The 13021-nt window shown below is 41.6% G+C and overlaps 1 protein-coding gene across 2 annotated transcripts in view; it reads left to right on the top strand.

The window, feature by feature from the left end:
* Positions 1–10971, top strand: part of BASP1 (brain abundant membrane attached signal protein 1) — a 52711-nt gene extending 41740 nt beyond the window's left edge. For both annotated transcript variants that reach the window (XM_021702508.2, XM_021702509.2), the window contains exon 2: positions 9406–10971. In XM_021702508.2, coding sequence (XP_021558183.1) covers positions 9415–10074 — 660 coding nt within the window. In that variant the 5' untranslated portion in view covers positions 9406–9414 and the 3' untranslated portion in view covers positions 10075–10971. The remainder of the gene's footprint in view (positions 1–9405) is intronic.
* Positions 10972–13021: the final 2050 nt, after the last annotated feature.

Raw genomic sequence — 13021 nt, 5'->3', positions numbered from 1 at the left:
AAATGGAATTGGGTGATATCGTGGAGTATGTAGTAATTGTAGAAAGAATACAGTGCATGTAATCCCCCATGGTTTTGAGGTAGTCAATGCCTGGAAACTATGTCATTATGCAAGGTTGCATTTTATGAAGAGGGACAATACTGTAATTGGGGCTTGCATTTTTGTTCCAAAGACTTGGGCATCACTAATGGATATAACCAGCACAGCGCTACTGAAATAAAGATTCAAAAATCACAAGTGGTGATTCTCTGCATATTAAAACATCTAAAATTCAGTACGTGGGCTAAGATAAATATTAACATTTAACTACCAATAATTTTGCTTGCCACCAAGATGCGGACAGATTCTTGAAAGCTGGTTGGAGGGGGTGGGAAATGAGCAAAAATAGGTAAAAAATGAGCAGGGAATACAGGCTTCCAGTTACAGGATGAGTGAGTCTCAGGGGTGAAAGGTATAACATAGGGAATACAATCAGTGGTATTGTTAATTGCATTGCGCGGTGACAGACAGCAGCTACACTTGGGGTGAGCACAACATAGCATATAGACTTGTTGAATCACTATGTTGTACACCTGAAACTAATGTACCATTGTGTATCAGCTACAATGAAAAAAATAATCTGGGAACCATGAGGCATAAAAAAAAAGTTTTTCAATTTAAAATTTTTTTAAAAGCACCAGAAAAATAGATATGAAGGGTCCCCCACTACATAGAGGAAGAAAGTGAAGCTTGGGAAAGAGGAATTCGTCAGGTAACACAGGTAGTAAATAGAAGCAGACTCCTCAGTGCTACCCTGAAAACACGCAGAATCCTCAAATCCTCCTCCTCTCCATTTTTCATCACTGAAGTCTGTTCTGACGGCAGTGGGACGAGGCGGGTGAGAAGAGTGTTCTGGAAAAAAGAAAAAAAAAAAAAAGGCAAGCAAGCTGTTGGGATGACCCACGTCTCCAGAAGGACTCTTCTGGGGTGGCTGGTTCCTTAGACTTGCCTCAAAGGACTGAAATCTTCCAGCTGGTCATGACAATGCTATGGTTTCTTCTATTCAGAACTCCTTTTGATTCAACATTTCTCCTTTTCTTGTTCACCTGCACCCAGCCAGACTATTTAGTGAGTGTTTTATTTCAGGGACTAAAGACAGGGAAGTGTAAATGATAGCTCGCAGAAACCCGACAAGTTTGGGAAGCTGTAGGAACAACTCCATCATGGCTAACATAGTGATCGATGCTCTCCAGGTAAGTAGGGCTGTGCCTGCCTTTGTTTTAAAACACTGGCAGTTTTCTTGACTGAAATCAAAGGCAGTTGGGGTGAAGCCATGTGTTTTCACTTGGTAGCAGCCATATAGGATTTGAGAACCTCAGTTCCGGAAGAGGGAGAACGGTCTTCTAACTACGGAGGCTACTGAGCACTAAGTCAGATCAAGGGCTCCACTCACCACAGCAACTGGCGTCTGCCAGATTGGGCTCCTTTCTGAGTACCAGAGAACAGAGAAACTATTTTAATGGGCTTCCTGATTGAGAAAGCCATTGCCGTAGTTTTGGTGCACAATGGCATCGAGTTACAAATCGTGGACTGCTAGATACTCTCGTTCTTACGTGCCCTGAAGGTGTTAGAGAAGCTTGCAGGAGAGCATATTTGGCTTCAGTTTCCATAAGTTAAACAATGCAGAAAGAGATCAGATCTGATGGAGGAGTAGATTTTCAGAAGCAGCATTTTACGGAAGGTGGAGGGAGACTTTATTCAAAACGAAAAATGTTCTCTCTTGCCTGTCTCATTCGCTCTCGCTCTTGCTCTCTTTTACGTGAAGGTAATGAATCTTTGCCCTTACTGTGTTTAAAGTCACCGTGACCTCATGCTGATATTCCCAAAGCAGAGTTGGCATTTAATACTTGTAACTGGCCTGAACTCTTTCTCAACTAACAGACTCCAAACAAAATGTAAAATGTTGCTTTCTGATAGCTTTGTTAAAATGGTGATATGTCCTGGTTTTCTTGCATAGCTTTTCCATGACAATAAATGTAGAAATGAATTATCCCTTGATAAAAAAAAAAAAAAAGCTATTCATGAGAGATGTCTTAGATAAAACTGTTTAATGAAGTTCTGGACCTATAAGAGAATCTAGAAAAGATATGGACCTTTATGAACAAATTGAATTTTTTTCCTTGGAAGAAATGTTCCATATTTCTGTGCTCAATTAAAGACAAACAAAAATGGTTCTACCCAAAGTAAGTGGTATAATTGATTGATGATAGCAGTACTTATGGTTAAACTCTTCAGACTTCTCAAAGGAAGGAAAAGAGAATGAGTCCTCAGTGAAAACCTTCAACTTTGGCAAAATTTAGACCCTTTTTATGATACTGGACCATCTTAATATTTATTTTGTCTCAGGAATTAAATCCACCTTTTCCCATAAAATTGAAGATCCTTTTTTTTTTTCCATGAGAAGATCAGCCTAGGCATAAGCAAAATTGCCTTGTATATTTTAAATACCTCTTGCCAGCTCTCGGGTATGAAGGATTTTGTGGATAGGAGCTTGAGAATTTTAGCACTTACTGAAGAAGAAGTGAATCTAATCACTGCTTAGATCATTTTTCTCACCCGTAGCAAGTGGGTGAAAGCTGGTTTCTGGCAGACAAAATAGACTTTGTCAGGAGGCCACACATGACTAAGCGCTTAGTGTTAGTGTCCTATGAAACAGTATAATTTTGCTTTAGAAAGAAGGCAGATCCTCCATTTACATTGAGCAGTGTTCCTGAAGGATTTGCAAACACCGTTGGTATCAGCTAGTTCTGGATGAGGCAGTGGGGATGATGGCAAGAAAATAATTTCCACATTGTGCAAGTTTATTTATGTTTTACAAGTGCTTTTTTAAAAATATTTATTTATTTATTTCAGAGAGAGAGAGAGCAAGGGGAGGGCCAGAGAATCTTAAGCAGACTCTGCACTGAGCGTGGAGCCCTACACGGGGCTCCATCTTACCACCCTGAGATCATGACCTGAGCCGAAATCGAGAGTGGGACCCTAACCAACTGTGCGACCCAACAGCCCCTATAAATGCTTTTTGTATACAGGAAATAGATTCCTTAATCAGTCTTAGTCTTCAACCTAACAAATTTTGGGAGGACACAAACATTCAGTCCATAATACTGATCATAACACATTTTTCACATACGTAGCATTTTGTTAGTATCATTCAGAAAACACACACCCACACATATACACACACATCCCCCCCCCCCCCCCCCCCTAAAATTAAACTTTAAATATCTTCATTTTACGGAGTAGGAAATTTGAGACCCAGAGGGGAAGATGATTTGCTCAGAGTCTTAAGCAAATTATTTACAGCTGGGACCAGCGCTCAGCGTGCTTGCCATTTTTAGCAGACGACATACTGAGTGCTAGGTGGTTTGTTTTTGACACGTCTTAAAAGATTCATAATTTAACTTTTTTTCTAAATGACATTTTGTTGTCTGCCTTTCTGCCTTTATTTTCTCAAAATGAGAGACTAAATTTTAATTCAGGAGGCTATGCTGATGATAGATTGGTTTGTTTTAAGGTAAGAAAAATTTAAGTGTGTAAGAGGAAAGTTTTGGATGAGCTGATCACATTCGAGTTTGCAAGAATTGTTTTTTAATGAAATTCTGGATTGAATTCAGCTTGTATAGAGGTGATTTCGACCCCTGTGTATCCTGGCGGTTGTGTGTACAAAACAAATATGACTTAGATGATTTTCAGTGGCTAAGAAACATCTTCCATGTTCCTTGACAGCCTTCCTAGAGCGAAAGTAAAAAAGAATTGGAAGAACTTTGTGGGGGAGATCATCTCTATTAGAGTATGTTGATTACAACATAATCTTGCAAATGATTTCTTGCCCTTAATCCCCCGAAGAAATTTTTTATGTAAAATTTAAGTGCTCAAGAGTCATTTTTTTAGGTTTCTATAGTGGTGATATATAGGATCACATTGTTTTCTTTATATAGATAGATAGATGGATAATAGATAGAATCTAACATTAGCTTGTAAACAGGATTTTGTTTTATAAGGGAAAAAAAAATACTTGGGGAGCCTGGGTGGCTCAGTCGGTTAAGCGTCTGCCTTTGGTTCAGTTCATCATCTCAGGGCCCTGGGATCGAGCCCCATGTTGGGCTCTTGGCTCAACGGGGAGCCTGCTTCTTCCTTTGCCCCTACTCGTGCTCTCTCTCTTGCTATCTCTCTCTCTCAAATAAATAAATTAAATATTAAAAAAAAAAAGTACTTGTCAGCTTTAAGGCTCAACAAAATACTTGCTTTGGAGAAAGAATTAAAACCTGATTTTTAGGTCATTTATTACTTTACTTCATGTACTTATTTCTGAGGCCAAAGCCCATCACCTCCCCTTGCCTGCCTCGCTGTGGAGTTGCTCTTTTATGTGCCTTCCTGCGCCTGAAGATGTTAGAGAAACACACCTTTGGAATTTTCATGAAAGTTCATGAATACACACTATCATTTATTAGGAAAAGTCATTAGCTGCCAGTAAATGAAAGCACATTGTATCAGAAATGAGTGTGTAGTGTAAGCTCACAACTGGGCTGTGAGGTCAGTGTCATGAGTGGTGGGTGTGGATGTGGGCTCGGAGTTTCCTGGCAGGTGAGGCCAAGAGAACCATTAGAGAATACACCGCCATTGGTCCCTCCTGTAATCTTTCATGGCCTCCCTCTGGCTTCCCACTTCCCATCCCAGGTTGCTTTGATCAACAAACAGTGCTAGAGTGACCCTTTATCTCCTCTCTTCATCAAAAAGCAGGACTTTAATTCTTCTGGAATATTTGTTTATAGCCCAGTGGGATTGATGAACTAGACAGAAGTTTGGTTTTATAAGATAGGGGGAATAAGTTTGGGACAGCTGTGGGAGATTTCAAATGCTATGTTAGGACCTTCAAAGTATTAAAAGTATTGGTACTTTATAAAAGAAAAAAATTCTTCTGCAGAAAGTTAAAAAAAGGGGTGGGGGGAGGCATTTGACAGTGTTACCTTCCCTCCTAAGGAATTGACGTTTAGCTTATTAGCTGAGATAAGGCGTAGATCAAGTTTTTTGCCTTTCACGTAATTAATAGGCAGTAAATGAGTTTTAACTGCAGAATTTGGGTTCTGTCTTCATCCTGATGACTGAAATGGATTTTCCCTTGTTTCCTTGGAACAAAGAAAGAGGTAGTGGGAAGATGAAGTATTTCTTCTATGGTCGCTCTCGTATGAGCTCAAATTTGGAGGAAGCAGATTTGGTGACTAGTCTGAAGTAGACTAATTTACTATTAGCAGCATGGTGACAGAATGGTGACAACATATAAATGCACCAGCTTCTTTTCCACATACACCCAGTCAGCAGGAGCAAGCTTGAAACACACATACCAAAAATCTTCTTGATGACATTTAAAAATATTTTTAAATAACTCTTTTAATTACAGCGCTTCTCAGGCCTGATGGTAGAGCTTGTGTGTTTCGAGCCCATGTTCTACTATTCTCTTGGAATTTACAAGCATAGAACTACCTAAGAATTGCAAAATTAAATGATGGGGAAAGTAATTAACATTTATTGCAGGCCCATGACATGTCAAACATTGTCCTGATGCCTCACATTAAATTCTCTTAAGGTTGACATTTTTTACCGGACAGGGAATGAAAGGACAATGACAAGGGCACCGGGGAAATGTGATTCATAGCAACATCTTATGAGTCAACCATGACGCAACATGCAGACACTCCATGAAATAATTCTTGTCCAGAATTTTCCCGATTACACACAGTGAAGTTCTCTCTCTATTGTTGCTGACTGTTAGTTATTTTCTGTGCCAATCTGAAGCCATAAGTCTATAGTTTTGGCCCTTGTGACATCAGATTCTCTTGTAATTTTAAAGGACAGCTCTGGAGTTTGCTTTCCTTTGACATGTTTTAACTAAGAGATCAACTTAAGTGTTTGGTTATTGTATCAACACATGGAGTTTAGTTCACTCCTTCGGCATGGGTCTGAGTTTTTAATGGCTAGTGAGCGTCCCAGATGTGCAGTGCAGAAATGCAAAGGTAGTCTTAGCCTTCACTGTAGCTCAGATTTAGGTTTAAGTGACTTCCAAGGTGGATTATTTGTTGCTGGGTTTTTTTACACCAACTAATTTCCTTCAAAATTAGAAGTAATACATACGAGAGAAATGATTAAAATATATGCCCATCGCTCTCCTATTTCTTAAGGATACCAATACAAAGCCCCAGTGATAAATGGGGCAAGGAAAAGGTTAAGGGCAGAGAGTACCTGAAGTTGTGAATTTCATCATTACCTTGACGACATCCTGAGTTCTGAGTCACCCCACATCTGCACCAACCTTGTGACCCAGGCTGGGTAACATTCCTGAGATGAGCTCTGTCCAGTTATCAGCTTGTTCATGACCGTTCCCTTTGACCTCCTGGATGGTGCCTTTTTGCTTTACTTAATTTTGTTGGATTTGGCCTTTTGCTTATAGTTCTGCCCCATGAACTCAGCTAGTTGGAATTTCCATTTGGTAAAAGGAGGATGCTAATGGTATATTTACTACCTTATGGTACTGTTGAGAAGATTAAATAAAACAATTTAGTAATGTGTTTAGGATTACGATAGTGCTTGACACTCAGGAAACCATTAATAGGTGTTAAGTTTTAATTTTAATTTACCCCTGCATATATGCAGGATTTTCACTCATATTATCTTGGGAAAAACCAGACTACCCTGCTTTTCCAGGGTTCTAATGGATTCTCTAAGCCTTCCTCTGATACCCCACTGTAACTTACACAAGAAAATTAGCAAAAAGCAGGGGTGTTTATTAACTTTGTGTTTGAAAAACAAATAGGGATAGAGACTTTCTTACTTACAACTTGATGATGTACATTCATTTCCTACCCAGAAATGAATCGCAGCTGGGCTTAAAGAATAGAAAGTGGCCCTAACTGTGTTTCAGAAAACCAATTTTAGTAACACAGATTTTAGGTTTGTAAACCAACATGACTTTAAGCCTCTGGGGATAGCTATATAGAATTTCATGCTGTGTGTGTCAGAAAGAGGCTGCATTTACACTTTGTCCTCTATTCTGTAATTTCTAAGTTGGTGTATGGGTTTCTATTATAGAATTGGAGAATATATAGAAAAAAGCAGAGCTGTCAGGTTTCCTGTTTCTTAGCTCTAACCTAATGTACCAAAATATATCTCAACATATCAGAGCTGAAATTACTTTGACATTCCTGCACACTGGCTAATTAAGAACTCAGCTATAAACTCTATTTAAAACACTGGTCCAGTTTATTTCTTTATATTTTCATTTATTGCTTTGTGATTGCTTATGAGATTAAAATATATTTAATTATATTTTACCATATGTATTTGCCCTACTTCTGAGGGAAAAATAACCAAAAATTAAGTCAAATAGAACCCATTGGGTGTCTGAAGTGGGTTATGACCAAAACCATTACTTTTTTAAAAAGAGATATGTAAGAGAAATTCTTTCAGAACATAATAAAGGCCTTCCTTCAGACTAGGAACATTATTTTGGTCATCTTTCAACTCACTGCTTTTTTCCTCCTCCAACATTAAAGGCATTCCAGACAGGAAATTCACATATGGGGTGGAAATTAGCAGATAGAGACACATTTTCACTGAAGAATAGCACTCTCCTATCTAACACCCAGCTTTTAGAGATAAATGTAGATATTTCACTCTCGTGAGTCATGGTTCGAGAAGTATAAGGAATAAAATTTTCTGTTCCAAATGGATGACATTAAAAAAAAAGGGGGGACTGATCAACAAGAACTTTCTAACTAAACCCAGAGTCGTCCTTCACCTGGGACAGAACCAGGTCGTCTGTCATCTGTACTTTATAAACCTCCACTGGGGCCCAGGGCAAGGCTCTCTCTACTAGACTTGTCTTAATTGTGGGGACTAAAGAGTACTGACATTGGATCTCTTCCATGTTCATCAAGGAGAAGCAGCTGATCTTCCTCTAAAGAGCAACAGTTTCAGTCGGTTCCCACTGATAACGTGATGGCATCAAAATGAACTTGAAAATAAAAATACCATGCCTGTGTAGTTCTGGCAGTGGTTCTAGACTGAATTTATTATTTATAATTTTATAATTTATTATGTATTTGGATTCATTTTTGTGCCAGAGGAGAAAAGTTAAGGATTCAAATACAATTGTAGTTTCTGATGTCAGAATCAAAGGCCTCCGAGAAGTTGGGGACTTCACCTGGAGTAAAAAATTCTGTTAATGAGCACTGAATTAGTTTGAATTCTAGTCAGGCAATTGACCATGAGGGACATTTTTACGTTGCTATGGAGTATTTCTTTGAAGCCAAAATCATCTCAAAAGGCAATGAATACAAGTCTGACACAACTAACAAGCTAGATATAACTAGAGACACTCTAGGCTTTTCATTTCTTGGGTGATAGTTTTCTTTTAACTGGTCCTGCTTATACTAAGGAGATAGGCCAACCACTACTTGCCTTCGGTCTTTGAAGATACACGTGCTTATATGAGCGTGTATATGAACAATGGAGTTTCAAAGGAGTTTGTAGTTTGAGATTATTTTCTAGAAATTTGTGATTTGTGCTTCATCAACAGCTGTGCCATTTCTCTGGAAAGTATTTTAAGATTGTGAAGCCTTTTATAAATGGCTGCCTCTGCCATTTTGTACGTAAGTGCTCAGTACTTAGTATCTGAGCTGCTCATCAGAAAGCACTTAAGAAAAAATAATGCTCCACTTCTCTTTACCATTGACAAGCTTACTATTTAATCACGGAGTCTTTGATCTCAGTTTATTTATTCCCCTTGCTGCAACTAGACACTGTGTAATGGAGCTCTTTACTTTTTATGATGCGCTTTTTAAGAATTTTTGATTGTGGCGAAATACAGGTAACACGAACTTCACCCTGGTCACCATCTTGAAGTGTACCCTGAAGTGGCATGCTGAGCTCTTTACTTCGTAAACGGTAGCCTTCTTCTAGTTTTCATACTTAGAAGCATCGGGGTCCGTTCTGGCTGCTAAAACAAACTACCGTAGACTTGCGTGGCTTATAAATAGAAGTTTATTTCTCACGGTTCTGCAGGCTGGGAAGTCCCAGGTGAAGGTGCAGGCAGATGAGGTGTCTGGGGACGGGTGCTGGGCGGTCTTCTGGCTGCCCCTCACCTGGGGACCAGGGCCGGAGCACCGCGGGGCCCCGTCTACGGTACCGCCCACGAGGGCGCCACCTTTCTGGCCTCATCACCTCGCAGAGGCCCCACCACCTAATGCCATCACCTTGGGGGGGATAGGATTTCAGCCTATGAATGGGGCGGGGAGAGGGGGGCACAGATGTTCCCTCCCGGAGCCACGAGTAACTCCTTTTTGTGTTGTGTCCCGTTGTGCTCTGTTACAGAGCTCCAAGATGGGAGGCAAGCTGAGCAAGAAGAAGAAGGGGTACAACGTGAATGATGAGAAGGCCAAGGACAAAGACAAGAAGGCCGAAGGAACCGGGACCGAAGAGGAGGGAACCCCGAAGGAGAACGAGACCCAGGCGGCTGCCGAGACCACAGAGGTGAAGGAGGGCAAGGAGGAGAAGCCCGACAAGGATGGCCCGGACGCGGCGGCCGGCAAGCCCGAAGACAAGGAAGGCGACAAAGACACGGCAGCGGCGGCCAAGGAAGACGCCCCGAAGGCGGAGCCCGAGCAGACGGAGGGGGAGGCCGAGGGCAAGGCCGAGCCCCCGAAAGCCGAGCCCGAGCCGGCGGCCGGCGACGCCCCCCAGGCTGCGGAGCCCGAGGCGCCCGCGGAGGCCAAGGCAGATGACAAGGGCCAGGAGGCCGGGGAACCCACAAAGACTGAGGCTCCCGCAGCTCCTGCCGCGCAGGAGACGAAAAGTGACGGGGCCCCGGCTTCAGACTCAAAACCCAGCAGCACCGAGGCTGCCCCGTCGTCCAAGGAGAGCCCGGCAGCCACGGAAGCCCCCAGTTCGACGGCCAAGGCCCAGGCCCCCGCAGCCCCCGCAGACGACGCTGCCGAGGCGCCCGCCGCCTGCGCCGAGCAAACCGTAGCGGTCAAAGAGTAACACGGACAGCCTCTGGAGCCCGAGTCCCGCCGACACCGCCTGTCTCTCTCTCTGTGTCTCTCTCTCTGTCTCTCTCTCTCTCCTCTACTAACGCGTTTCAAATTGGAAGTAATGATATGTATTGCCCAAGGAAATTAAAAAATAAATAAATAAAAAGGATGTTGTCCCATTGAGGGAGGGAGGGGGTGGGGAGAATCCAAATAGTATTTTTGTGGGGAAATATCTAATATACCTTCAGTCAACTTTACCAGTCAGTCCTGGATTTTAAAGATCAGTGTCTGAAAGTACAGTTCACCTTCTGTACCTGACTGCCGTCACGTGCGCTCCGCCGCGAAGATCCGAATGATTGTCTTCCGCAAGGGGGTTGGGAGTGATGCGCTTGATTCTGCCCGCACGGCCTGTGCCAAGGCAATCAGATCTTTATGAAAGCAGTATTTTCTGTGTTTTCTTTTTAATTTACTGCTTTTCTTATTTTGATATTTTTTTTAATGTTGTGGATGAATGCCAACTTTCAGACAGCCCACTTAGCCAGTCCACGTGTATCTCGATGCCAATACTCCATTCTTCCTCCCCAGGTATTTTTGGGAGTAACAAACATTCTCTCATCCTACTTAGCCTCCCTAGATTTCTCATGACGAGTTAATGCATGTCCGTGGTTGGGTGCACCTGTAGTTCTGTTTATTGGTCAGTGGAAATGAAAAAAAAAAAAAAAAAAAGTCTGCGTTCATTGCAGTTCCGGTTTCTCTTCCATTCTGTGTCACAGACACCAACACACCACTCATTGGGAAATGGAAAAAAATAAAAATAAATAAAAAAAAAACAAAAAAATGTACAATGGATGCATTGAAATTATATGTAATTGTATAAATGGTGCAACAGTAATAAAGTTAAACAATTAAAAAGAAATAATGAAGACTGTTGGTTTTCTTTTACCACCCCTTCCTCCTTGGTAATTACCTCAGTAGAGAATAGACTGCTCTCTTGGACATGTTCCTGGTGATAGAAGTGTAAAGCAATGTGCTCACATTTTTGCGAACATTTTCTGTTTAAAAAATTAGCTGGTGGATCAGTGTCAATCCATTATCTTGGAGAGGCTAAACTGAAAACTGACTTTGGCTATGGATATGCACCCTCTAAAAATGGGTGTTATTAATTTACTTAGAACAAATATTTTGAATAAAACGAGGCAGTAAGTGGAGTTGATCTTGAAGGCTGGGAAAGAGAAGAAGATCTTGTAGAAATATCCTAGGTATGTACGTTGTGAGACCACTGATGATCGTGTGATCCCTTTATTTGTCAAACTCATGCAAAGCCTGGAAAGGGGACCCAAGGGCCATGAGGAGGCAGTGAGAAAGGCACTGTGAGAACAAGCATGGAACCGGACTTCGTGGTGGCCGGATTCCTGTCCTGGTTTTGCCACTAATAGACTTGTATGGCTTTTAAGTCACTTAACCTCCAGGCCTCCATGCTTTACCTACAAGAGGGTGAAGCCTTTATGATCTCTAAGGAAAGACTCCTTTCACTTTGGAGTATGTAGTAGTTTGTGTGTATGCCTGGTGATAATTTTATAGGATGGAGAGATGCGCACCCACAGATGTGACTTTACCTCCATTCTTTGAGGTTGCTCGGATTCCATATATTCTGTAGATGGGGAAGAGCTTGGAGAACCCGGATAAGCAGTGACTTTTACTGAGAGTGCACATGGACCTGGAACATGAGAAAAGAAGAAATTGTCTCTTGGATCTCTTGGTAGTCATTTGGGTCTTTTCCAGTTGGATTCTAGAAACTAAATCTCAAATGTAAAGTCCTTTAAAATGAACTCCGCTCTAGCCACAAAAAGTTTTCTCATGATTGAATCAGATAAATGACGGATTTTGCGGGGAGTGGGATTGGGTGGTAATTGATCAGGAATAAATACAGCTTCACAGTCTAACATAGAAAATTTTCTGTAGAACTTGTGAAGGGTCAGTACACTGGAATTAATTCCCAAAGAGAGATTAGGGATGCCGTGGATGCAAATGAACCTGGTCCTGTTGCTATGGGTTGAAGAACTCGTCTCCAGTTAACCTCTGAGTGGTCTGTAGTGTATACCACATCTAAGATGTTGCCAGTGGGTAATGCTGGAGAAGTAATTGTCAGACTGAATACGGGGCAGATACACCTGTCGGTTCAATTCATGTCTGTCATCACCTTTTGGCACTTTTGGTTCTTGTTTCTATAGTGAAATGAATTTGAATACTTAATGCTTGAAAGCACAGCATACAAGAACTATGTAAACACCTTAACCACCAAGCACCTGTTTTAGGTAAGGAAAATGGCAGAGGAATGTCCAGGTTGTTCAGGATGTGTCCTAGCAGATATAAAACAGCCTGGGGGCAGGTTGCTGCTGCGGGGAGGGAGAGAACAGATTCAGTGAACCGGGGAGGACATTTACATGGTTACTGATACTAAATGCCGTACATTTCTTACAGGTAAATGTGATTGGTGGGAGTAATATGTTATACATTCACTGTCTTTTCAATCCCTTCTTTTAGTTAAAAAATTCACTAGGGGGGCACCTGGGTGGCTCAGATGGTTAAGCGTCTGCCCTCAGCTCGGGTCACGATCCCGGGGTCCTGGGATCGAGCCCCATATCGGGCTCCTGGCTCAGCCGGGAGTCTGCTTCTCCCTCTCCCTCTGCCTCTCCCCCTGCTCATGCTCTCTCTCTCTCTGTATCTCTGTGTCTCAAATAATAAATAAAAAATCTTTAAAAAAAAAAATTCACTAGGTTTTTTGGTGATTAGAACAATCAAATCAGGGGTGCCTGGCTGACTCAGTCGAAAGAACATATGACTCCTGATCTCAGGGTTGTGAGTTCAAGTCCCACATTGGGTGTAGAGATTACTTAAAAATAAAATCTTTAAAAAAAAAACCCAATCAAATCAGCCTCCTGGATTAGTATTTATTA

This window comes from Neomonachus schauinslandi, chromosome 7 (genome assembly GCF_002201575.2).
Source record: "Neomonachus schauinslandi chromosome 7, ASM220157v2, whole genome shotgun sequence".
In the NCBI taxonomy this organism is placed as follows: domain Eukaryota; kingdom Metazoa; phylum Chordata; class Mammalia; order Carnivora; family Phocidae; genus Neomonachus; species Neomonachus schauinslandi.
The sequence above is the reverse complement of the archived record's forward strand: the minus strand, read 5'-3'. Positions and strand labels throughout refer to the sequence as shown.